Source organism: Haliotis rufescens, unplaced genomic scaffold (assembly GCF_023055435.1).
Source record: "Haliotis rufescens isolate VD_foot unplaced genomic scaffold, xgHalRufe1.0.p SCAF_10, whole genome shotgun sequence".
Lineage (NCBI taxonomy): Eukaryota > Metazoa > Mollusca > Gastropoda > Lepetellida > Haliotidae > Haliotis > Haliotis rufescens.
This window is the reverse complement of record NW_025963780.1, coordinates 31,553,672-31,581,595: the sequence shown is the minus strand read 5'-3', so window position 1 is coordinate 31,581,595 and position 27,924 is coordinate 31,553,672. Positions and strand designations below refer to the sequence as shown.

Genomic DNA, 27,924 nt, shown 5'->3' with positions numbered 1-27,924 from the left:
TACATATTTTTATTTATCTGTATAATAAATAACACACTTTGCGGACAACGAGTGATGTCAGCTGATATCAGATCAGTCCGACTTGACGTCCAGTTTCATATTGACATCCTCATTAGTTAAGATCAGTTTGGGCGACTGCACCTGAAATAATACCTCCAATCTTTGCGTGTATCAATTGTTCTACATACATTGACTCTGGTTGTACAAAACTTTAATTGATCGTTGGACATGCTGGATATGCCGAAACAATGTGATGTAAACAAAATCGCTTGAACGCCTTCATTCCGGGCAAACATTTCATGTTTTAGAGGATTGAAGTACTATCCTGTCTCTAAACCAAATCCAAGGCCTACTTCAGCTTAATAAACGATCGACCCCTAGCCAAACCCCAAAGACAACATATTGTATCAGGAGGCAATGGTTACATGTAACCTCAACTCTTTCATTTTATCTAAATGTGGTCATTAGTAGTTATGTTGTTGTTAGTTGAGTGAGTTAGACAGAAATCCTGCAAAATTAATTCAGTGTCCTAATTTACAACAACAAACATGCATATGTGTATTTTCTTACACCTTCTTCATCAAAACATATATGGTACAAAGATCATCCTTAAACATTTCAGGATCCAGAAAAAGTATAAATAAACAAACCATTCTCCTGGATATAAACATATAAACTTCTTTGATGTTTGACATAAAGTCAACGGACAAAATTGCGGATTCTTTCAAAATCTCTGGAGCTAAAACTCCTTCCAAAATTTACGACAGTATTACATTTACTGAAAGACAAATAGAAACATATTCATGAGCATTTTCTTATACCTTCTTGATCAAAACATATATGGTACAAAAATCATCCTTAAACATTTCAGGATCCATTTTTGCAATTTCCGTGGTGACATTAGCGTACAAGTCATCAACAATCTTCTCCTTGTCTTCCAGTAAGCGGGACTCTGAGAGACCTGCAATAAAGCTGTGGTTGCTCCAGTTCCTGTGGGCTGATACCATCGCCCTGGCAAATCCCTCCCTGTCATCAATTCCCTCCTCGTCTTTCTTCTGCTTCCAGGAATAGTAGAAGATGTTTTTGTTGAAAATCAATTCTGATGACAAGAGACGCAGTCCCGATTCAACGACTTGGGACTTCTCTGTTTTAAATGGTTCTCGTATCTGGTCCATGTTTCGCAAACAAAATGAGATATTTGTATTAATGAACTCCTGTCTTGTGATTTTGCCAGAGACTGTGAAAGATTTCCATACGTCTGTCATCAGAGTCACTAAAGTTTCTGCAGAGAATCTTATACGACCAGTCTTTTGATGCACATATTCAGCAGGAGCACTTACACAAACTACACCTCCTTCTTTCATTTCCCTACTCCTCATCAGCAAGAATCTCTCCCAATCCAACTGGGCCTGTTTTCTCAAAGCTTCCTTTTCTTTCTCAAGGCTTTCGTGAGATATGTAGACAGAATCCCTATAAACTGTTGGCAGTTTAGATAGCCAGTGTACAGACATCATGCACATGATGAAATGCATGGAATGTGAAGGTACACATTGTTTGTAGAAGTCTGTCCCGCAAGCAAGAGCATAAACGTTATCCATTTCAATAAGGTAGGAAGGCGGATCGGGGATAATTCCAGTCAATCGCCTGAACAGCGAGTTGAAGTCGTTTTCGCCCTGATCTTCATAAATGATCTGGAATTGGGCGTCAGGGCCATGTTGTTGTTTCAGAAGTGTTATCAGTTGCCTCAGAAAGACCATAGAAGTGCCACCATCTGCTGTGCCATAGTCTCCTATGTTGAACACTGAACCACTTGGACAAGGAATTGACACCGCTAATTTGAAAACTTTATGTTGTATTGGCTCTATATATCCAGCATGCACTTTTCCAAGAGTTGATCCATAGCTTCCAGATCCACTTTGTCCATAATGGGTATACATTGAATCTTTGGCGTTAGTTGGGATATATCTTGCAGATGTTGATGTATTTACAGTTGAACTGAATAACCTTGAAGACATGGCCGATAGAGGAACTGAGCTGCTAACACTCTTAGTGTTAAGAATGCTTCACCTATGTTATTTTTTCATAAGCTGAAAGTAAATAAATGTTTAGTCACAGGTAAGTCACCATCGCCTACCAATGCATTTTATACCAATTTTTTATTGGAAAATTGATGTTAAGGCTGAATTGTTCATTTGAGCATAATTGGCACTATTCACTTTTTAATGGCTCAAAAGAAAGTAAAACATTAAACATTTTTATAAATTTGTATTCGAAACAGATTTAGAATATTTAAAGTATATGATACTTCCAAAATTTCGTATTGCATCGTCACAATTTTGTTATAGTTCTAATCGTTAAATACAAACCGACAGATATTGTAATATTGCTAGAAATCAAACATTATGTCCAGTATGTGAGGAGGGTATTTGAAGAAGAATTTGGTATGATTATATTTTATTTTATTGCATATGATCTGTGTGAAGTATAAGGCTCTATGTGATAAATATTTGCCTGGAAAATTCTTTGTACATGCAACACAACAAACGTTTTTTTTATGCTTACAGCATCCTGTGGTGTAATCTTGCAATGTTTGTTTATCATGTGCATCAGACATGTATATAGTTAAGGTCTATAGCAATGATAGTTCTATCCTTTATGGACTGGCCACACTCTCCCACGGGCCGATGGCCTACATTCTCATCAATAAAGAACATAATAAGCATATAAACTCAGAGATATTATTAACACCATTAACCTTCTTACGGGAATTATCATGTATGTGTGTGGTCATGACACACGGCTCATGTATTAAACAATCACATGTTTGATATAGCATCTGATGGTATCATATTCAGACCGATTCTCCCTGACTTGATAGTATTATGGCTTGAACTAAATTAGAAGAAATCACTCACAGTTTGATTTTGCGGGTTCATGTAGTCACGCAGCCACTTCGAAAAAAGAAGATTTATGAATGCATGCCGAGCAGGTGTCACGGACTTAAAGATGATCATTCAGTGTAATGTACAGACACGTCCCAATCTTTCCCAACTCCAACTCACTATTCTCTCTAGCACTGCCATATGCTAGCTTCGTCCGAGTCGTACAACTCCATTTGGAAAATTTGAACATAGCCCTATCACAAATAATCATGCATACGATGGTCCAGTTGACCGAAAAGATACATTTTGGTATTGTGAAAATAACAAGGGATCCACATGTTCCACCATGAAGAACAGGGGGGGGGGGGGGGGAGTTGTAATTTTTCACAAGTGTCAGTATTAGGGATACCACCCAAAAATATCATTATGTAGATTAGTCTAAGACGGTTTTACTGTTCCTCATACGTTTCCAGAGTAGAACTGATCATGTCCCCATAACCCATCTTCCCGAGGCAAGTGAGTTAACTGACTATAAAAGTCCAGTTTCCACCCTTGCCGAACTAGGTTGGAATTCCTGGGCTCGATCGTAGTGCCACCAGTGGCTATTACGAGTTATGTCATTTCTATGCCCCTCCTATTGACCAATCAGATTCCACATCTCGTATCACTCGCCTTTGCTTCAAACAAAACGGTTGCGCCCAGTCAAGACGATCTGATTGAAAATCAAGATATATATTGTGATAAAACGAGTCTTACATCGTGAAGTGCATCAAATCACGTGAGCACCTTGATTAAAAGCATGAAAAGATTAAGAAAATATCTGTTGATAACGAGTTAGCGGTGAACATGCTTTGCAAATCCTGCAGTCGACCGAAATCTGCATGACACTCTACGAACCGGATTTCGATTTCAGTGCGCGATTTTGATTGGACTATGCATAGACTCGTTAGTCCAGCCAAAATGTAACTCCATAATACCAGCCTAGTTCGGCATGGGTGGAAACTGGACTTTTAAAGTCAGTTTACTCTCTTGCCTCGGGAAGATGCCATAACCAAGCCTCCCGACAATTAGTCATTAGGTTTAATGCGGATTTGGACAGTACACAACTATTGTGACGTCCAATCGTGAAAACAAAACAAATAAAACATCAAACATGAAAACAAAACAAAACACTTGTCTGTGGCAAAATATGGGCGCAGTTTATTCAGTATTGTTGGCGGTACCCTGGGGGAGATACCTATCACAAATAATATCCTATCGCCATTATGAAACACCCGAGCAGCTCAAAACCCAGGGGAGACAACCCACGAGGGGAACAATCGATGAGCAGCTCCCCTCCCTGCCCCTGTCGACAAGCCGCCGAAGCAACCTAGCAAATAAAATATCTGAGCGCCAAAACATTACACCCGAGTAGCTCAGAACCCAGAGGAGATAACTAACGAGGGTAACCATCAATGATCAACTCCCTTCCCTGTCACTTTTGACAAGCCGTCGACTAACACTCAGCAAGCCGCCATGCTAAATCAAGCAAAAACCCAACAAGCCGTCAGAACATCCCCTCCAGCAGGCCACTGGACCAACCCCCAACCATATACATAAACACATAGCAAAGGGATGCTTGTGAAGGTAACTAATCAACAAACATTGCCCCCAGCTACCTAGCCCTATCCAAATTAAGATTTCCCTTAGGAGTCATGAACCGGTTTACTTGTTTACGTTTTCCATCAATTGCCACTGGCGAGTCAGCTGCATCCCATCTCCTGCGCACAACATTTCCAACCAGATAATGCGAGTTTTTGGCAGGATTTTATGTATTTAAACCATGTCTCCATCCATGAGATTACACATCTCTTTACCCTTAAGGTCTATAAGGTCATTTGAGCCAACATGTAGTAGGATAGTACCTGGCGGATGGTAGTGATGGAGCTTTGCTTTGATACATGGCAGCAACTCATGTCAATGGAGTCCCCTCTTCCCCAGCCATGAAATGCAAGAATCAGGGCCCAAACCTCGGTCTCTTCTGCATTGCTACTTAAATTGAAGTAATCAGACCGATTCTGATATAGCGCTTAAATCAATCTGACTTCCATCTGCCCCACAGCCTTATTGTCTCCTGTGGTATGCCTTGAATGGCTGCCATTGTTGCTGCCCCGATTCGGAAGGAATGAGATTTAAATGCAGCCTCTGGTAGTTGACTGAACTTGAGGACCTTGAGCAGTAAAGCTGAAAACTGTGCTCTTGTAACATGAGAATGGTTGATGTGAATGAACAGAGCATGAGATGGAGGCGTGCGTGGCCGGATTGCCAAATCGAAATAAATAGCTTGTACGGGACATACTTCATATTTAGAATGAGGTCCAACTATGAGCTGCGTTTGCCTGCCTGTTTGATCAGTCTTGGACTGCCTAATATTTAACTCAACCTGTTGTGCTTGGTATGTCTGTTGGTCTGTTGGTAGGTGATGAAACTGAAAACCAGAGATAGCATCTGCGATGACATTCTTACTACCTGGGACATACTGTGCCCTTACGAACATGTTGCGCTGTAAACAGTGAAGCACAAAAGACCTAACTAGGACCCTGACACATGCAGACTTAGACGTCAATTTGTTTAGACTCGTCACAGCTGATTGGTTGTCTGAATGAAACATAATTTTCTTGTTTACTGCGGCCAGAATTGGAAAGAACTCCAAAAGGGTTATGTCCTCTGTAAAACCAGCTTTCTCCGCTTGGTTGCCCAGGTACCAGAGAACCACTGATACTCAAAATATAGGCCAAAACCTCTCCCCTCACCTCCAGCGCTATCGGTATTAAGGTGAAGCTCTGTATTTGATTACCATTCTTTATCAAGAAACAATGAGACTCCATTGTGCTGATGCAGGAATTCCTGCCACACTTGTAAATCCTTTTTGACTCCTCGCGTCAAGCAAATATGATGATTGGTTTATTTTGCATGTCGAATCGCATCAATTAGCCTGCGAGAGAAAGGACGGCCTATTGGTATGGCCCTGCAGATAAAATTCAGTAAACCCAGTTGTGATTGTATTTGTTTGAGTAGGTCTTTGATTTGCTGAAGTAAATCTGATATTGCTTGCTGACATTCTATGATTTTCCCACGAGGGATTCTTGTTTCCATTGCCTCTGTGTCTATTTCTATGCCCAGAAAAGTACGGCTTTTGGGTGTGTGCGTTGTGTGGCTCATTGCAAAAATGTTGAAAACTTTTCAAACACAGTGCAATCCCATGGGAGATATTCTACATTCTTGCAATAGCGCTTTAAGATAGGGTCCTGCCTAAACTGATCTCTTTGTCTACAGTATAGCCTCTGCTAAATCAAGCATTAAAATCTTGCAAAAGGTAGGATGCCTCCTTATGCCTTGGATATTCTGATAAATAGGACTTTTACACTTGCAAATGTATTGGAGAAGTCTCTTTATCTTGGATAGTTACTAGTTCAATCAGTTTGGGGATTTCATTTTTGCTTGCTGTCACAATTGTGTACAAAAGTGTACAAATATGAACTTACTTGCAAAAATCGATGTGTTCGCTGTGTACGATTGAAGTCAAAGCGGGTAACAGTTTGACGTGTGCCAAATGCCGGTGTGTACAACATGGCAGAAGATCTTGGTTTGTAAGCTGAATGACGCCCATATGGCATGCCTGGATTGTACGATTGTGGGGTCATAAATAACAAACATAATTCCTGGTTAATTTTAGACCAAGGCGTCAGTGGGTAACGCGAGGGACGCAGTCTTAATTGCTGATCATAGTGTTTCCAGCCATCCCCCTTTAGCCTGTGATATGCTGTGCGCATGCCATCCATGTATTTCAAGAACTGTTGAGCTCTAGCAGGAAATGTCTCAATATAAATGCTGGTAAAAACCAATACATTGTTAACACTGCAAACACGAAAACGTCGTTTTTTCCGTATATGGTCATTGGATGGAAAAACGACGTTATTTGGACGCTTTCAAAACCATCGTTTTTCCGTCCAAATAACGTCGTTAGTTGACATCGGAATTTACTGGGAGAGAACGATATCATCAAACTCCTCCCTTTCTTGATTGACATTGTCAATCAAGCAGCAGCGTCTGCCGGTATTTCTACTTCTCAGATTTCATTGGTCAGTTCTCGCGTGTTAGATTACAGGCCCGAGTTTGAGGCTGTACTCGAAGCGCTTAGAGGAAGTACTGAAATCAATCGTTCTGCACATGCGGCTTGTTTAATGCCTTGTCCAAATTTTCCGTTCTGTGCATGTGCGATTTCGCGTATTGTTTCCTAGATTTAATGTCACCACTATTTGACAATGGTTCATAAACAGTTTCGTGATAAGTTCGGAATTGTACATTGTCGAATAAAGTTATGGCACGTACTTGATCGGCACGTATTTCCCATAAACTAGTACAATGATAACGGTAATAATTTTAGTCAAAATAATTAGGAAAGTGCAAGGCTCAGGAATGTCTGAGTATAGGAAAAGGATTTATACTTTCGCAAGTTATATAATCGTCAAATACGCAAACGAATATCAACCGACTTTTAAAATTTATTTTTTGTAGAAGGTGAATTTGGTGTATATTGCCAGGTATTATATGCATATATATGTTTCCGATATTGCTTATTTTTAATGTTAATCAATAGTTTTAAGATTCGTCCGCCTAATTGACGGAATTCCACTTTCCCATTTGTACATGACACTTAAGCTTTATAAGCAGTGTTTAGTTCTAAAGTTCTAAAGTCATACTCTCATATAACCTTATATTCTTCATAGTATCAAAGTTTAATCAACAATATCAAGAGCAGTCATTTAAACTACCGAAACACCCAAACACAAGGCTTTTGTCAAGCGCTAGTGCAGACATGATGCATCGTAAAAACTGCATCGTGATGTCTTCAGAAATACAATTTCTTGCAATATTTGTACTACGAGATAGTAAGGCTAACGTTTACTCACCGGTGGAACGTAGACAATATCGCTAATACAGATATCACGTATTTGAATGTTAATACTAAAGACAAACACTCATTATGTGTGCAGTGACGATATGACAATTATACACGTTTATTGGTAACTTTAAGCAGTTTTGCTCTTTAATAACTTTGTTTTCACATAGGTTATTGGCTTGTGTGTTATACCCCACTTTTCTGGTAATCCTGTTCTCTGGATCACGGCTCCGTGAGTATCCATAACAAATAAGATGAACATTCAGTTCAAGTAAATGAATGAGTTTGTTTTGACGCCACAATCAGTCAAAGACCAATGCTGTGCTGTTTGATTACACACTTCTACCAGGTCGAACATCGTGGATCCTTATTTTCTACCTAAAGAGAATCAAGGTGACCTATCACCCCACTCTCATTCCTCCCCCCCCCCCCCCCCTCCCTAACGCACACACACACACACACACACACACACACACACGCACGCACATGCACGCACGCACGCACACACACAACGGACCGAAATAACCTAGACAGGAAATACAGCTGATAGCCTTTGGTCAACACCGCCGCGTTACCGCAAAATGTTCGTCCAACCCTGCAGGGGGCATTCCCAGTGGCTTCAAACGCGTTCAAATGTTTTCGCCTTGCATCCAAGAAGGTGGACCCGCGAAATCGTGTGATATGTGGCTATTTTAGGTCCCCATCTCTTTTTTTATTACCCAATAAAGTCATTTTATAGTTACACGGTTGTGAAGAAGCTTACAACTTTATAACACGTATTCATCTTATTGAATACTGTAAATCATGAAACTAAGGCAATAATAAGTTAGCACATTTATACGAGTATCGAGCCCTGGCCTAAAATGCGTCATGGCATTTATGAGAGTAGCCTTGCAAAAATCACTGTAGACAATTCAATCATGTAGTTTTGGCTGATAGACGTTCGACCGAATAATATCATTTGCTAACTTCAACTGTTCATCTAATTTCCATTAATATATGTTACATAGTTAATATGTTCATGGGCTTCTTCACTGAATGTATAGAGTTGAGGACTACTTAAGTTGAGGATAAGTAACATAAACAATGATGATATTATTATGATATTACTGTCATTATTATTCCTTCAGATTATAAAAAAAGGTATTATGTTTTCATATTAAACATGGAGAAAGAGGTAAAGATATTATGATTCGTTTGTTGTTTAATGCGTAATGCGTTGCTGTGTAATGTTGATATTTCATATAAGAAATAAACGAGTCATGGTCGTTGTTTATCGTACAATAAACAACTCCCACTCGCCGTTTGTTTCTTAATTGCATGACCATATACACTGACGTTATATGTCATGTTTAGAAAAGCGACATAAGCCTTTCCATTATCATAAGAAACCCTTGCCAAAAGTAGCGCCAACTGCACGACTCCGTCAAAACCAGGAGCATGCGTCATGTTTCACCATGAAAAATGATGACACTGGTTGCTCGCAAAGAGGCGAGCTCATCCTAGTCCACTGGTCGCACCCGCCACAAACACATGCAAAGGCAAGCCAATTGTTCATCCGAAAAGACACAGGAACACACGGTACAAGTCAAAATAGAGACTTGCATCAGACATCATTTTGGTCATTGATACATAAAACCTGGAAATGCCGTCTACTCATTCTAATTTGAAGTAATGACATAATAGTTACCACTCATCTTTCAATATTTTTCAAGGGTGGGTGAATCACAAACACATACTCAACAGTTTTCAATATTGTTGTACATGTATGGAATCAAGTCACAAAAACGCAACTGCTGCAGAAAAGCTTATTCCATGCAAAAGTTGACTTTTATGCAAGCCCCATGCATTTTACTACCCAAGAATTGGTATAAAAACATGTGCGTTAACGGGATTCCATGTGCACTGTTTAGCATCGTGCTGTCAACAAACACTCAGAAAAAAAACAACATGACGCAATCATTCAACATCACGACATGCCACGCCTGTCCGAAAATGAGCGTCTGCGAGCCATTGGTATGCTTGAAGCAGGATCGAGGCAACGAGATGTTGCAAGACAATTTAACGTCCACAGAAACACCATTTGGTGTTTATGGCGACGTCGGCAACAGACGAATGCAGTCAGAGACCATCCTCGGAGTGGCAGGCCACGCGTAACCAATAATCGACAAGACAACTGGATTCGAACAACACAACTACGAATAGATTCCAGCCAGCAACAGTGACTACAAGAAGCATCCCTGGCCTTCGACGAATATCTTCACAAACCGTACGTCGTCGCCTCAGATGTGCAGGGATTGTCGCCAGAAGACCCACCAGACGTCCCATTTTGACAGGAAACCACCGTCAAGCACGTCTACAGTGGTGCAGACAGCGTTTACGCTGGACGGCCATGCAGTGGAGACAAGTTCTATTCACTGACGAGTCTCGTTTTCACCTCAACCACAGCGATGGACGGATTCGAGTGAACCGGCGTCGAGGTGAACGTTACGCCAATCATTGTGTTATGGAAAAAGATCGGTTCGGGGGCAGCAGCGTTATGGTATGGGGTGGGATTACAGCAAGACAGACGACCCCTTGATAGTGGAAGAGGGAAATCTCAATGGACAGCGCTACCGCGACGAGGTCATCGGCCCTGTTGTTCTATCGTTTTTGCGTCGTCAATGCCCAGGCATTACCTTTCAACATGACAACGCCCGGCCTGACTTGTTCAGGATTCTCTTCAACAAAACAACGTGAATGGCTTGCTCCCCTGACATATAATACATGTATATGTGGACATATATGTATGGACATTTGGATGAATACAGATATACCTCCTTATAGATTATGATCGTAGATGATTGTAGAACGTGTATGAAGAAAATGGAATAATTATGTGAGTACTCGGGTTAATACCACTTTCAGCAATATTCAGCCATATTGCGATATTGGTTTCCAGCATACAAGACGGACCATGAAATTATGACTTGAATTTGGACCTGGCTTTCTGGTGTGATGTTACACTCCATAATCTCCTGTAGAAAAAGATCTAGTTAAGAACACGAGATGAAACTGATGTATACATCTGGACATATATTTGCGTCGTATTACTACGTTAGTTCATCAGTGTATCTTCATTTTGCGCAAAAGGATATTGTAGGGTCGACGCTGACATGCGCATAAAACCTATTCACCAGTGCTGTAATATTTAATTCATTTGTCTTTAGACAATATATCGATAGGAACATGGAGAGTCTGTCTGAAGAAATATAGACATGCATGGGAACTTTTGGATAGTTGTACTTCGTGGTTAGACTAACGCTTAGTCTCTGAAAATACATTATTTTGATTAAAACGAGAAACTATATTTAAATTTAAAAGGAGTCCCAGTGGGATCGAAATTTCAGCCTGAACCTGTTGAACATCCAGGTTTGTTTTATTTTGGGCTATAGCATTACACTAAGGCCTGGGCGGAAGGGAAAATAATATGGTTCAGGGACTGTGCGACAAACTACTTCACGGTCTGTATCGCCGTCGTGATCTTTAGAGCTACGAAATTTGAGCCATCTGAGACAGCGACTCGACACCTGTTTGCACCCATCAGATACCAGTCACTACTGTCACTACATCTCTGTATGACATGTATTACCTGTAGGAACATATTGTTTATACACGTCCATGTTTTTGACGGACAATATAATTTACATGCTCGGTAATAGAGAAGACGGGCATCATTTTGTGTTTCCGTGCTTTGTTCAGGTGAACAATTGACTTGTCCTTGCATGTGTTTCTGACGGGTTCCATCTGTGTTTCAGGATTTGCTCATCTTTTCGCGAACACCCGTTGGATGGCCTGAACCAGTTCGGATTTTTATCCCACATCAGTTTGATACGCCATGATATAACTGAAATACTGTTCAAAGTGGTGTTCAATGCGATCACCGTAGTGTGTTAATGCAACAGTCCAAATTTTGTGTAGTGATGTTATGTAATATGTAAAATCAAGCATATTCAATTATCCAATTGATTTGATCAGTATATACTTGCGTCAGTGTATTTTATTAACGCATAAAACCGTATTTGCTAAACACATACAATAACAGATCATATACACGCATGGTGCCTTGACTCACTACTAGCTTTAATAGGCCATCCCGGAATAAAATAGTTCCCCCAAAAGCAAGGAACATCTGTTTTAGTTTGTTCACAAGAAATGTATTACAAAACATATCCTCATTAGTTGAGGTCTGTTAAGAACTACCTCAGTAAGTCAATCACAATGACAGAGCGTCGTGATACATTTACAACAAGTACAAGACGTCAAAATGGCCGACATGATAAACGTGGCGGGAGATATTTCCGAAGTTGTTTATTAACCTGTGGCTATCTCAAGCCTTTGTCATCACTGATCAATTGGCCGATCATTGAAAGGTGATTGTAAAGATATGTCAAATAGATACTAAAGTAAATTCATAGATAGCTGTAGATTGGGTTTTTTTCGTTGTTTTTTCTCTAGGTGTGTTGTACCGAGGGTATCTTGAACGGGCATGCAATCAAACTCACTGACTTATCCCAGAGTATACGGAAAATAAACGACGTTTTCGTGTTTGCAGTTTCTGACTGCAGGCGGTTTACTATCTCCAGATTGCCTCTGTTATTTAGGCCCATTAACCTACTAAACCGCTATCAGAACATAATGACTCCTTAATTGTTTCGAACATTATGGCTAAATCCACATACTCATGATTCCAAATCTTTAATATGCTGTGGGACAATATCCCCCAAATCATCCCCAGCTAGTGGAATACACATTTGGCTGATATCGGCGACAGTGTGCTGTGTGGATGTCGCCATGGACGGGGGAGCATAACATACATGTGCTGCATTGGACGTGTCGTTTGACGAGCCCGGGACGGAAGAGCCAGTGGTATCTACCATGCTTTCGAAAGATATAGGAACGTTCTGAGGGTTGTTAGATGGGCCTAGCTGAGGGTGAGACATATCTAGGATTTCAGGAGGAGTAATTGGAATTATGTTACGAATAACCTCACCCGATATGGCGCCATCTTGGACGGAGCGGTTGGCACTGGATGTCTGCGGCGGTGGCCTGCTCAGATGTCTGCGGTCCCGGTCACTGTCAAGCCTTGCCTATTTTCGTCCTGCCCTCCTTGTCCTCAAGATTCCCCACTCTTCCTTTTATTTGTCATGCTGCGGCGGTATGGACTGTGAATATTACCCACGTCTAGCTCGCTTTAAAAGTTCGTATCAACTCGTATCAATGACCTGAATAACCTATCAAAACGTTGTAGAGTTATCTCCCTTTAGGTTGCTTTCAATTGCCAGTAATTAAGAATTTTATCTCAAAAGCTTTCAACAAAATATCTTAAGAACAAGTCTTTCACATATACAGTTGTTTTTTATATTGTTTATTTATTTTAACATTACATGTCACATTTCCAGCAATATCGATATGTACCACACAATAAATTACCACATTGAATGCTATTTCGATCATCATTAATGTAGCAATCGTTCTCTTTACATGATTCAATTAATTTTTTGTTCTTCCAAGTCCTCGAAAATTTTAATTTATATCAATATATATGATGAGTACTTCCACTGTACAGAAAAATTATAACTAGACAAACCATTCTCCAGCAAGTTTATCTCGACATAAAGTCAACGGACAAAATTGCAGGTCCTTTCACAATCTCTGGATAGACAAATAGAAACATATTCAAGAGCCTTTACTCATACTTATACCTTCTTGATCAAAACATGTATGGTACAAATATCATCCTTAAACAGTTCAGGATCCATTTTTGCAATTTCCGTGGTGACATTAGCATACATGGTGTTTACAATCTTCGCCTTGTCTTCCAGTGAGCGGGACTCTGCGAGACCGTCCATGAAGCTGTGGTTGCTCCAGTTCCTGTGGGCTGATACCATCGCCCTGGCAAATCCATCCCTGTCGTCAATTCCCTCGTCGTTTTTCTTCTGCTTCCAGGAAGAGTAGAAGATGTTTTTGTTGAAAATCAATTCTGAAGACAAGAGACGCAATCCCGATTCAACGACTTGAGACTTCTCCGTCACAAATGGTTCTCTCATCTGGTCCAAGTTCCTCACACAGCATGATATATTTGTATCAATGAACTCTTGTGTTGTGATTTTACCAGAGATTGTGAATGATTTCCATACGTCAGTCATGAGAGTCACTAACGTGTCGTTGCAAAATCTTTTTTGACCAGTCTTTTGATGCACATATTCAGCAGGAGCACCAACAAAAAGTACACCCCCTTCTTTCATTTCCCTACTCCTCATCAGCAAGAATCTCTCCCAATCCAACTGGGCCTGTTTCCTCAAAGCTTCCTTTTCGTCCTCGGGGCTCTCGTGACAAATGTAGACGGAATCCTTATATACTGTTGGCAGTTTGGAAAGACATTGTACAGACATCATGCACATGATGAAATGCATGGAATGTGAAGGTACACATTGTTTGTAGAAGTCTGTCCCGCAAGCAAGAGCATAAACGTTATCCATTTCAATAAGGTAGGAAGGCGGATCGGGGATAATTCCAGCCAATCGCTTGAACAGCGATTTGAAGTCATTTTCGCCCTGATCTTCATAAATAACCTGGAATTGGGCGTCAGGACCATGTTGTTGTTTCAGAAGTGTTATCAGTTGCCCCAGAAAGACCATAGAAGTGCCACCATCTGCTGTGCCATAGTCTCCTATGTTGAACACTGAACCACTTTGACAAGGAATGGACAATGCTAATTTGAAGACTTTGGATTGTATTGGCTCTGTATATCCAGCATGCAGTTTTCCAAGAGTTGATCCATAGCTTCCAGATCCACTTTGTCCAAAAGGAATATAAATGGACGCTTTGGGGCTAGTTGGATTATATCTTGCAGATGTCGATGCATTTACCGTTGACGTGAGTAACTTTGAAGACATGATAGATAAATGATCTGAACGTCGCACACTCTTGATGTTTGCTTCACCTTTGTTTGTTTTGCGTTAGCTGCAAGTAAAGACATATTTTGCAGGGAGGTGATCACCATCTCTTATAGCCAATAGTAGTCAATGGTTATATCACAATTTACCGTTGGAAACAAATAACAATTGATAATGTTGACAACAAGTTGTTAATCTACTATAATCCTAGCTTCGTCTTTTAGCTGGACTTGCATCACAATACAAATCAGTTGCCTGCTTTTGTGAGTGAGTTGGGTTTACCACCGCTTTTAACAGTATTCCAGTTAAATCACGGCGTGTTAGCTTAATATGGGAGGTAAGCCCGAAGTGATGCAGGTCTCAGACGTTTACCACTTCGGTGAAGCCCACGTGCACGGGTATGGTGCTGACAAAGCTAGAAACATAATCGGGGCGAACCGGGATTCGATCACGTAATGGTTATTTTAAATATAAAACTGTCATTATAAAGATGATTGTCTACTGTATGTTATCTGACCGCTTTCTGTACAGTTAGATTCAGACAAGCATTCACACCAGAAAAAAAACTAACCTTTTGCCTTTCAGGGTTCATGCAGACATGATATCTTAGCAATTTTATCACGCAGGTGTCACGGACGTATGGGTGATCATGAAATGGGATGCACAGTCACGTCCCAAACCTTTCCCAACCCCGTCTGGCTTACAACATTCCTCCTTAAAATATTCAGCAATGCCATTGGCCTGGATGATGAATACCAAACACTTAACGACTAAAATGCCTTATAGTCCGGGGAATCTAGGCCATTTTTTCACTAAACTTGGAACAAATAGCAACAGAATTTATTTTACCATAATGCATTTCTACAAGGTCCCGAAAACAACATACTAAAAGTCCCAAGCAATCCCAGTTTGGGAAATATGTCTAATTTGCATAATCCAATATGGCCACCAATTACAATATATATTCAATATGTCAGATGAGGGTCAATGTTTTGATGAAAAAAAGCATGTGTTGTCTTGCGAAATATCCATGTTATGTTTCTAAAATGATATTCACAACTCCTGAACGTTTTCGATTATTGACAAATCTGCAAAAATTCAAGATGGCCGCCAATTTCAAGATGGCCGCCACGTTTCCTAAATGTGTGTTTACACTGTTGAATCGTTTATCTCTAAAACAGTGTGCTAGGACTTTTATGCATATAACTTGGCACACTAACTCGCTGAAGTATAGTTAACACTTTTAGATAAGAAATACCGTCACCAGAGCCCCCTGGTGGCCCAACATTCCAAGATGGCCGCCAAGAGTTTGATGGCTAGACATACAATGTCAAGACACTGTTGGTCTCTGATGACATATTTGAGTGATTTGAACTTCTACATTGGGGTGAACAGACCCAAGGATGTATGTAGAATACTCAATCATTTGAATAAATCCAATATGATCACCAAATATCAATATTTATCTCTTAAATGACATGTTGTGGCGAGTTTAGATATCAATGTTTGACTGTTGTTGTCTGAATCTACTTATTAACATGACAATAAAGGCTATAACAAGTTTCGTTTTCATTCCTGTTAATACTTGTTGGAAACAAGGATGACCTATATGAGGTCCTCTCAGAATTTACCCCAAACCAGTTGTTTCACAAGAAGTCGATGAGTTATCTCCCTTGTAGTTCATTTGCTGAAATTCAATATAACCACCAAATACCAATATTTGAATATAAATCTGAAACTTCATATCCACTGCGCATTCCGTCACATGATTGTGTGATCCAGGAACATTATTACGTGATGAACAGTGGAAAAAATGTCACAGTGAGTGCTGCAACTTGACGTTGCAGGTTCATTATATACATGTACCTCGAAAGTCTCAACAGGTTTGTCATCCCCCAAGAAGTCTGGTAACTGTTTATTGGTACAGCTTGTACCATGGTATTACCTGCACACAAAATTTGCAAGTGAGACCATATTTCCGACAAGTGCATCTTCGCGTGTTACAGTCTTTCTTTGAAATTACAGCAGATAATATCAAGTTGCGCTGAAGGTGCTGCAGTCTGATCTGACTGTGTTGATAAGCCACGTCCATCTGTCCTGTGCCATCCCCGCTCAAATGGATTCACATTGGACCCTTTCCACTCCTTTATCAGGTAGTTGACATGGGGGCTGTGGTATCTTGCGACTGCAGAGGTTGCTGGCAGAGTGTATGGCTCTGCATGTGATCAGTTATTCGCCACCTTCTCCATAGCATCGCTTGTATCATAAGCTATGCAGTCCTTCCACCTTATATCCGCCATATCCGCCAAATAAAGACATATGTTCACCTGCTTCGGTGATGACTTTTTCATCCCCAGTTTCCCTGTTTGGCTGAAATGTTTAGCCTGATGGCAGAACAAGGCATCATTCATGATTGTCTTTACTGCTAGACCCTTTCCCAAGCCACATTTCCAGGTTTTTGTTGTTTAACTTGGAGGGTTTTCCAGATAGCATCAGCAAGGGTTGCCTTCCTGGCCTGCAGATAATTCAAACAATGCTGGCGGGTGACTACAGAGTTCTTACTTGAACAGTGCTGGTAGTTCAAGTAAGAACAGTACTGTAGTGGAGTGACAGTTTATTTCACAGGAAATGGTCATTCGATCGAAGAAGGAAGCATTCATGAACAACGCAAAAAACAAACAGCACTTTATTGCACGTCTGGGTGCACTTCTGTACATACAAAACAGGCGAACATTAACTTGTGCCTTTATTTGATGTTAGGAGGAAGGACTGGATAGCTTAAGGCACAGGATGACACAGGATAGATGGACGTTGCTTACTAATACAGACAGATCAGACTTCAACACTTTCAGCAGTCCTGGACATCATCTGCTGTAATTGCAAATGGGACTGTAAAACAAGAGTGAGTGAGTGAGTTGGGTTTAACGCCGCTTTTAACACTATTCCAGTTATATCGCGGCGTGTCAGCTTAATGTGGGAGGAAAGCCCGAAGTGATGCAGGTCTTAGACGTTTACCACTTCGGTGAAACCCACGAGCACGGGTATGGTGCTGACAAACCTAGAAACATAATCGGGGCGAACCGGGATTCGAACCCACAATCATAGGTTTCTGGCACGCCCAAAGTACGCAACTCTGCACAGCGAATCGCGGCGCCTCAGACGACTGGGCCACCCCTGCCCCCCTGTAAAACAAGAACAAGCACTTACCATAAATATGGTCTCATTTAAGTGTTGTGTGCGGGGAATGCCATTGTACAAGCTGATGATGTTCATGAATCACACAACATTTCATGTAACGGAAAAAGCAGTGGATCAAACGTTTTCAGATTTATATTCAAATATTGGTATTTGGTGGCTGCACTGGATTTCCACAAATGAACTACAAGGGAGATAACTCATCGATTCTAGTGAAACAACTGGTTTGGGGTAAATTCTGAGAGGACCTCATATAGGTCATACATGTTTCCAACATGTATTTTCATGAATGAAAACGAAACTTGTTATCGAGTTTATTGTTAATAAGTCATGTTAATAAGTACAGTCCGTTTGACTCCAAATGAGAACGATGAATTGCAAAATAACTCGAAATCCAGAAAAGTGTATGAAACATCAATACGGTACTTGACCATGAATACCCTGTACCCAACAAAATCTGAATTTTGTTTAATTTAAGACCCATGACGGATGAAGTTCTTTAAGAAACTTTCACCAATTATTGACTTTGTTGAAACTAAAATCGCCGTTAATTTCGAGTGAGTGAGTGAGTATGGTTTTACGCCTCTTTTTAGCAATATTCCAGCAATATCATGGCAGGGGACGCCAGAAATGGGCTTCACACATTGTACCCATGTCGGTAATCGAACCCGGGTCTTCGGCGTGACGAGCGAACGCTTCAACCACTAGGCTACCCGACCGCCCCCGTTAATTTCGAAATACATCTGATGTATACATGTGCAGAAATTCTGTGGTTTAAAGTAAAGATAAACGTTTTAGAAATAAGTTTTGCAACAATCGTTGCTTAAAGTTTTTTTCTCGTTGCCACGACTTTTTTCTGTTACATCGATTATTTGCTCGTTATTTCAAGTTTATTTCAGAAACTCGAAAGTTTTAGTTATTTCTCGTTACTTTGATCATTTTCTCGTTATTTCAATTATGTTCTCCGTCCAAACATTTCTTTTGTATTTGACTTAGCAAATGTTTACTTAGGCGCATGTTATTTAACTAAACATACAACATCTACGTAACAAAAGTAACTAAATTAATTAAACGCCTAAATATTCAGTAATTTTACCAATTGACTGAAAAATATGTCCATCTGTATTAATATGACAACGAATTCCTAACAATTTTATGGTTAATATCATCACCAAGTGACTGAAAATGTAATAATTTAAAGCACATTTCTATATTGTTTGGCTTCTAATCCTATAATAATTAATCTAATGTGATGTTTTTAAGCCCTTTTTAACGTCAATCTGTTAAATAATGGATTTTTCAGTCAGTTGTAAAATGACTAAAATATTTAGACATTTTATACTGAGAGAATTACATTTTACAAATTGACCGTAACATACACACGCTTACAAAGGAAAAGATTTGTGGGGGTGTTCTCACTTTGCCAGTTCCTATTGTTACAGGTTCCAGGTCACTGGAGCATGGTAATCCCTTAAAACAACAGGTGCTACACCAAATGAGTTGCCCCCGATCATGAACCATGTTCACCAGTATAAGACATACATGTTGACCAGTAATCACAGATAAATATGAATAGTGTTCATTTAATGAAATTAGTTACAGTTTTTTGGGTATGGTGATTTTCATATTTAAAATATTTATCTTTATTTCCCCACCTACCCCGTCCGCGAAATGCAATAAATGTGACTGAGCAGTGGGTGGAGGGTGGAGAGAGATTCATGTGGAATCATTTCGACATGTAGGTCCAAGGACAACAAACCATGTAGAAGGATGGCATTCGAAGTTGTCCAAACTTGCTGCTTGTCACCCCAACATATTTAATGACTGTTGAATGTGTTGCAAATAATACTTGAACCTGACCTTCTTAGGCTAGATATAGTTCATGGTTGTACACCCCGGATAGAATTACACGGGGAATAAATTGGACCTGCACGGTCAGTCAGGTGTAACCTCTAATCCCTTCTGTAAAGGTTATCTCCCAAAACCCCTACATCCCATTTCCCCTACAACCCAGTTCCCCTACAATTAGTTAAAACAACACGCGGCATTTACCTGTCTGGCATTATGAACTCACCTAAAGGAGAGATTAAGGTCTGGAGTAGAGGTAGTAGAAAGGAAAGGGGTAGAGCTTTAGGGGATTAGGGGACTTAAAGGAAAGTTAAAAAAAATAAATTTAATGTAAGTGTAATGAAAGATGCCTGTATGATGAGAAGACAATTTTTAGAAATTACAAAAATAACGATAGGAAGAAAAGATTATGACACTGAGAAACTGAGATGAGACGATTTACAGTTGATGAAAAATGAACATTTTGTTATAATGTATTATGAATTTTGAAAAATGAACATTTTATTATAATGTATAATTATGAATTTTGAAAAATGAACATTTTATTATAATGGATTATGAATTTTGAATAATATCGTAATCGTAATTAAATATTTATCTCAATCTATTCGAGTTTCTTGGGTTGTTCCATTGTATGAAATAGGTAACAGGCTAGGGATTAGCAGTGCCATGGACCGTGAACTTTGTTGTCTTAAGCTGTAGTGGAAATGGGATGTAGGGGTTTTGGGAGGTTACCTCTGTAAACATCAAGATGCTGGCAAAGTGTGGGTAAACCGATTTGTGAAAACAACGTCTATCGCGCATCGAAGAACATCCCAACAAAGACGTAGAGGAACAAGAGTGATTCTGTTAAATGTTACAGCAAATGAATGAAAACAAAATGCAAATATCATAATTACAATCTACCAAAGTAATATGTATAATTTTAGGCAGCTACCTTGTTCGAGGAATGTATCCGTGAATATCCACATAAAGGAAAAATATCCCACACGTCTGCAGCTCTACAAAGAAATTTATTCGATGTCATGTGTCACTGTAACATAAAATATATTTAGCGTTTCGGGATATTATAACCCGTGTTCGTTTCTCAACTGATCACTTAGTTTATTTCAGTTGTTTCACATAGGTGTCAAGTCTCAAAGGTTCTTTAAAAAAATCCATTGAGTAAGATAACAATGAGCAATCAATCAACGTATTATCGGTTAACCCTTTGAACAAATGTTTTTACATCGGCACTTCACGCCATGATATGAGTGTATTAGCTTAAGTAAACCTACTCATGTAAACACTTACTTTTGACATATCCACTGTGCAGGATAACAGTGATTAATCAATCAACGTATTTTCTGTTGATCCTTTGATGGCTAGGAATGATCCGTTGATTACAAAAAAGTCAATCAACTGATCATTCATCTCTTGCTGGGCTGCCACGTGCATATTACATAACACACATTTCACCCCACTTCAAACCTGTATTTAGATTGAATAATTACCCCAGACACAATAAATGCCAAATGGGAACCAAATCGGGTAATCTGAGTGGTGCTTCCACTATTTAAACCTGTAATAAATTCATTAACTGAGCATCAAGCGAATGACGACAAATACACAAGTGTACGGTTATACCAGAAAACATGGACGACAACAAGGGAGTAGTAATCGTATTATCCACGCAATCCGAAAATGCTTTCAGTCTAGAGATATTTTTTAATCATTAAACTATCATCGGTGTTTCCAAATATGGACATCCGATGAGAATCCACCGTTCGTTTTGTCTGTTTGTTTTTTAGGAATTAACATCCACCCTTTGCCGAAGTCTCCATAGGTCACGGGCAACCAATTAGTGTTCAAAAATGCGTAAAACAAATATTGCCTCCAAGTTTATTTAGCTGTCCTTGCAGACGGTAGCCCAGTCTCAGTCTCATTTGCGTTAGCGAGCAAATCGACTCACGGCAGCTAGTGAGCCCTAGTGGGCAGTGTTAGACAGTCGAGAAGAAGCCAGAGATTATAGTACTATCGGAAATGTTAGAAAACTGCTTTTACTGGCTTCTTTTAATAAATACGAGTCATAGGACTATAAAAAGAGCATGTATCCAAATAACGCAAATTCCCATAATCTGGCCTGTCCTAACTGACACTGTGATTACCCTTAAAATGTACTTTTACAGATAAAATGATGATCAACTTAGACAATATGCGTGTGTTGTCATGCATGTATGAAATGGCCTATAACCTGAGGTTATTACCTAACACCTGTCCCAAGGTGATGTCCTCACACCGTCGCGTGCACTCGCACAGGTGCAAATGTCACCGAGTTTGTCTCTAAATATTGCTGTTATTGTATTTAATTGACAGGTAGCAATTAAGGATATGTACTGCATTATATTTGCTTTGAAACATGATGGAATAGTTAAGAGCTATGAAACGGGGAGAGTAATGGTAGGTTGCGGTTTTTGAATCCAGAAGTATTTGTTGTTCTTCAGATGATTTCTTGAGGTAGCATTTATCTCCGCTGATGACGTATATGAATTTGTACATTTGAGTGTTGTGTTATGTCTTGCCACGAACCCTTTACACTTAGGTACAACAGGGTTGAGCTCACAATGTCTGACTGGCGTACATAAGACAACGTGACCGTGTTGTACCGCCAGCACATATGTCCTGTACTTTACAGGGTTCTTATTCAGCCGAATTTTCTCAATGAGTTGAACTTTCGTTTCATATGGTCTCAAGTCGACAATGTCATATATTCCTGTATGGTCGCCTTAAGACTACTCATGGTTTGGGCGACAGTATCTGATTTCCGGACGTTATATTAACTGGCATTATCTATGACAATGACACTGACGTTGTTTAAAATGGGCAATAGCTGAAGTTCCAACCTGTCTATGAACACATCACCTCCTATAATTTCCTTATGAAATTCACCAGTTTTCTTTTTCGCCTCGAAAACTAACACACATCCATCAATAAGCCCCATATGCATATCATGGGTTGCAGCGTGCACAGCAATGACACGATTACCTCTACCTGATGGTCTATGGATGTTTTTTGCCGATATCTGCCGATAACCACATGTAGTCAGTGGAATGATTCATCAAGGTAAATTATCTGGAAGCCCTGACTGTGATAGTTATGAATAGTTCGGAGATAATGATAGACAGGATGGAATATTTTCCCCTGAAAAGTGCTGGGTCATCGCCAGGCGCAGTGCATCTTCCCGAGGCAAGGGAGTTAACTGACTATAAAAGACCAGTTTCAACCCTTGCCGAATTAAGGCTGGTATTATGGAGTTACATTTTGGCTGGACTAACGAGTCTATGCATAGTCCAATCGAAATCGCGCACCGAAATAGAAATCCGGTTCGTAAACTGTCAAGCAGATTTCGGTCGATTGCAGGATTTGCAAAGCATGTGCACCGCTAACTCGTTGTCAACAGATATTTTCTAAATCTGTTCATGTTTTTAATCAAGGTGCTCACGTGATTTGATGCATTTTGCGATGTAAGACCCGTTTTATCACAATATAGATCTTGATTTTCGATCAGATCGTCTTGACTGGGCGCCGCCGTTTTGTTTGAAACATATGCAAGTGATACGAGATGTGGAATCTGATTGGTCCATATAGTCCAGGAGCCAGGGGTCATTTATCTGCATGAAATGAGAGAGTCTTTCATTGGTATTTCTGAAAGGGGTATCCCATGGGGTATCCAAAACAGAACTGCTTGAATGGCACCCCCAGGGCATTTAGCCAGAAATAACCCTTTTCTCTCATTTTGCCGGTATGGACTATCTGGCGAAAAAGTGGGGTTGGGCAACTTCAAAATTGAAATGCACTCTTATTAATGGACCTATAAAAGAGATCTAGGTGTCAAAATGAACATCGTGGTAAGCTCCATTGGATCAAATCATGAAATATGCAAATTTGCAAAGTAGGGGGTCAAAGGTCACGTGACGACCCTTGAGCTAATAATTCTGCCTTTTTTCTTATCCAAGCCCAGTTTAGTAGGAAAGACAACAAATATTTTTATAAAGTGAATATGTTTTATTAGATAAGATGCCAGGTAAGTTTTTAAAACCATTTTTGAAGCAATATCTTGAGGTTAGGCTAGCCCACAGCACTGTAGATAATGTGCATTTTTAGCTCTCAGCCCATATATGTCTCAAAAGTTACAATTTTCACCACGAGATGGCACCTCCATACGAATCCACACATGCAGTGGAAATGTTGTAGCCAAGTTATTTTGAATACAGGATGATATTATGATAAACTGCGAAGTAGGCCTTTGGGAATCTATTCCTGGGTTCAAGGGTCAAGGGTCCAACAAGGGTGCAAAGGTCTGATAGTATGCAAAAAAATTGCATCCACTTGTAATGTATTTATGCAGGCAATGAACAAATATGGCCTACATAACCAGGGCAACTTGAAAGACAATATATGGTCTTCTGCCCTAAATAAAGGATCAAGAACAACGATAGATCAGGTTAATCTTGGTACACCCAAATTACCCATTTGCCATCTCTAATGCCACCATATGAGGATCTGATATTCCGGTATTAAAACTTATTTACCAGATAATAAGTCAACACTATAAAACCGCAGTGACGTGCAGTTATCATATTGTTGACTTCAATGATACTATTCGTCATCAGACTCCTCTTCATCTGAAGAAAGGCTTGGGGTCAGTGTACCGTCATCTTCATCTTCATCATGCAAGTCCAAATCATCCACCGACAAGTTTCGAGGCACCTGCGGGCACTCAAACCACACCATAGCCAATCTGTTATTGTCATCCACTTTCCAACCATGCCCGATGGGACCAAATCCTACTGGCTCTGCACTGCATGCATTCTTCCAGATAAATGCCACATGGTTGGTTCGCTTTAGTTCTTCAAGAACTGCTCTGCATGGTGGTAGGCAGCATGGATCAGAGGACTTGATTTTCTCCAATGGGTCTGCCTGCTTCTTGGGTGCATACATTTTTTGGAAGAGTTGCAGTCTTGCATCGTTGGTCCTTTGAGCATTCTTCAACCCGTACATGCAGCAGACGTATTCCTTGAGTGTGGCCGCAACATCCATATTAATCGTATCCGACGTTCCTAGCATGGATAATGCCTTAACAAATCATTCATTCTTCACCATAATTTCATATGGTTTCGACTTCGCCTTCCTCCTGAATGCTGCAGTGACGTCGCAGCCTGTGAAGGCATGGAAGCTGGGCAGTGCTTCATCCACAACTTCGCATTTATATATTTCGCGTGGTATAGCAGAAGAATGAATACATCCGTATCGATGCTGCGGACCACCACTTCTGGCATGAGGTCATTAACTGTTATCCTCTCTACCTGTCTACCATTTGATGTGAAGAGGAAGATTCCTGTCCAGTTGCATAATACAGCTTGTTGCCCTCCAGAATACTTGCATTACTTGAACTGAGCCACTCATCTTTCAAAAAGGAAAGCAATTCCCGTTTGAAATCAGCAGATTTCAAGGCATTTTGGAAGTCAGCTGGTCTTTTCTGTAGAGGACCGGTGATCTTGTAAGAATGCATCACCGAACAACCATGATTGTCATGCTCCTGATCTTTGATTGATGGTCCATCCGGATATGTATCACAGATGAGATGAACTGTTTTGGCATTGGTACAGACGAGCTGAAGGATTGACCTGGCTACACCGCCGAAGGAAGATGGCAAGGGAGGAAGAGTACGTATGAAGAACATGGCATCAACCAGATAGGCATTGACTGAATATGGCTCATTGTTAGCAGCTGTCCCCAGTGCCTCAAGCTTTTCCATGAACATACTCTTTGCAGTCTTATTAATATCCCCTGTGATGTGACAAAGAGAGAACGGAACTGGTGAGGGTGCAACAAGACAGTGCCCAAATCAATCTTCTGCGGCACAGCAAGATACGCGAGTCTTCCGAACAAATCTCTGGTGCAGCCGACCTCCCTGATCTTTTGATCTTTGGCGGGGAATTTCATCTTTACTGCATCTTGAGCGAAGTTCTTCACCTTCTGGCGTTTGATTGGTTTCTCGAATCTGGCTGGGTCTTCCTTGCACTCATTGACAAATTTCTGATGCCATTCTGAACCTTTCTCTTGCAATTGCAGAAGATCATCCTTGACAGTGTCAGAGGCAGCCTTTCCGGTCGCGAGACAATACAGTTTGTCATCACCAGGAATGAATGGGTTCTGGGTGCCTTAGATTTCTCTGATGAGGTCTGGGAGATGAGAATTGTCTTTCTCAATTCTGGCTGGCGTTAATTCTCTGGACACTTCTTCTGGGGCTGTTAATCCTGCCATTTCTAACAGATAACTCACCACTGAACCTCAAAATGAACGTGTAACTGTCCAGCGCTTGCGTGCACTTACATTTTGCGTAAATGCGGCAATATCCCCATGCCTTGAAGCAGCATCTTTATTGACGGTCTGCTCTAGGGTTAAATCGACCGCACTTCTAGGAAACGACTTGCCGGTTCGACGGATGGATAGGGTACCAGCATCAAACACATCTCTAATACCAGGATGAGTATGCTCCATGTTCATGAGGTTGAGGGGATAGCTTGATATCCATCTTGCGTAGTTTGGACGATGTGTGGCGAAGAACATGAATATCATCTCACCCAGTGCAAATATGAACAGAGTTGTGTCATTAGTTTGACATGCACGGTCGAGGAGGAGGTACAGGTGAACTAGATCAATATACAGCATCCAGTACTGTGCAGTAGGACCATGACGTCCGGCTCTCGTTTCGTCGCAGTATTGCACATATCTCTCAAGCAAATTCACAATGGCAGAGGAATCAATGAGAGTAGACAACGATCCAGGGCTCGGTGCTTCAGAAAAGGCATTCAGCAATGCCATGCATTCATCAGATATGTGTCCATGGGACTCCAGGAATTGCTTGAAGTGAATGATTTGCAACGCTGTCGCAAACAGGGGATGCAGACGCTTACTCCTGTTGAAGTGTTTCTCGCGAATGAAGCCACGCATGGAACCAGAAGCTAGCACATCAGAACCACATTTTGAACCATCCTCAAGATGATTCCAAGCAAAATTTGTCATGAAGATATCGAAAGCTCCAAAGCACACAAAGACATAACCAAAGAGGAGAGATTCCTGAGCCTGTATCTGCAGGGCTGGCTTTGCAATCGCTACGTCGTACGTCACAACTGCATACTTATCACCGCATTCTGATGCAACCTTCTGTGATCTTGCCATCGTTTCCCTTACAACATCCAAATTTGTCGGGGGCAGCTCTATGTTCTCCATGTAGCCTATGACCTGTCTTGGCAGTGGATCATGACACACCAACGAATTCCAGCCATGCCACATCGGTGTCTTCGTATGGATACAACAACAAACCATCCAAATCATGGTGAGGATAGGCCTACACGTTTTCACTAGACTCTTACAGCTTGTCAATTTCTTAACTCTCATTTTAGGGCAACACATTATAGTGTAGGGTCTTACCAGAACTGATGACTACATCTCCACTATTTGAAATGATGCTGTAAAAACAGGAATCTACATTATTTGTTTCAAGAACATTATACTTGTTACATTGTTATACAAAACAATCCTTCATCATAAGACAGAAGATCAGTTATTTGTGAGAAGTGCCATCTCGTGGTGAAAATCGTAACTTGAGACATATATGGGCTGAGAGCTAAAAATGCACATTATCTACAGTGCTGTGGGCTAGTCTAACCTCAAGATATTGCTTCAAAAATGGTTTTACAAACTTACCTGGCATCTTATCTAATAAAACATATTCGCTTTATAAAAATATTTGTTGTCTTTCCTACTAAACTGGGCTTGGATAAGAAAAAAGGCAGAATTATTAGCTCAAGGGTCGTCACGTGACCTTTGACCCCCTACTGACCTGTTAAAAGTTTAATTTGCATATTTCTTGATTTGATCCAATGGAGCTTACCACGATGTTCATTTTGACACCTAGATCTCTTTTATAGGTCCATTAATAAGAGTGCATTTCAATTTTGAAGTTGCCCTACCCCACTTTTTCGCCAGATAGTCCATACCGGACTGAGAGAAAAATGAGAGAAAAGGGTTATTTCTGGCTAAATGCCCCGGCTGTGCCATTCAAGCAGTTCTG

At 40.4% G+C, this 27,924-nt stretch overlaps 2 protein-coding genes across 2 annotated transcripts; both read right to left on the bottom strand.

Moving 5' to 3' along the window:
• Positions 1 to 2,966, bottom strand: LOC124115895 (gibberellic acid methyltransferase 1-like). The gene is made up of 2 exons (XM_046477055.2): positions 2,916 to 2,966; positions 1 to 2,087 (listed from the first exon to the last, which is right to left on the bottom strand). The coding sequence occupies exon 2, from the start codon at positions 2,013 to 2,015 to the stop codon at positions 816 to 818; it is 1,200 nt and encodes a 399-aa protein (XP_046333011.2). The 5' UTR covers positions 2,016 to 2,087; positions 2,916 to 2,966; the 3' UTR covers positions 1 to 815.
• A 10,291-nt stretch (positions 2,967 to 13,257) lies between these two features.
• On the bottom strand, positions 13,258 to 15,406 carry LOC124115894 (gibberellic acid methyltransferase 1-like). The gene is made up of 2 exons (XM_046477054.2): positions 15,334 to 15,406; positions 13,258 to 14,829 (listed from the first exon to the last, which is right to left on the bottom strand). The coding sequence occupies exon 2, from the start codon at positions 14,760 to 14,762 to the stop codon at positions 13,563 to 13,565; it is 1,200 nt and encodes a 399-aa protein (XP_046333010.2). The 5' UTR covers positions 14,763 to 14,829; positions 15,334 to 15,406; the 3' UTR covers positions 13,258 to 13,562.
• Positions 15,407 to 27,924: the final 12,518 nt, after the last annotated feature.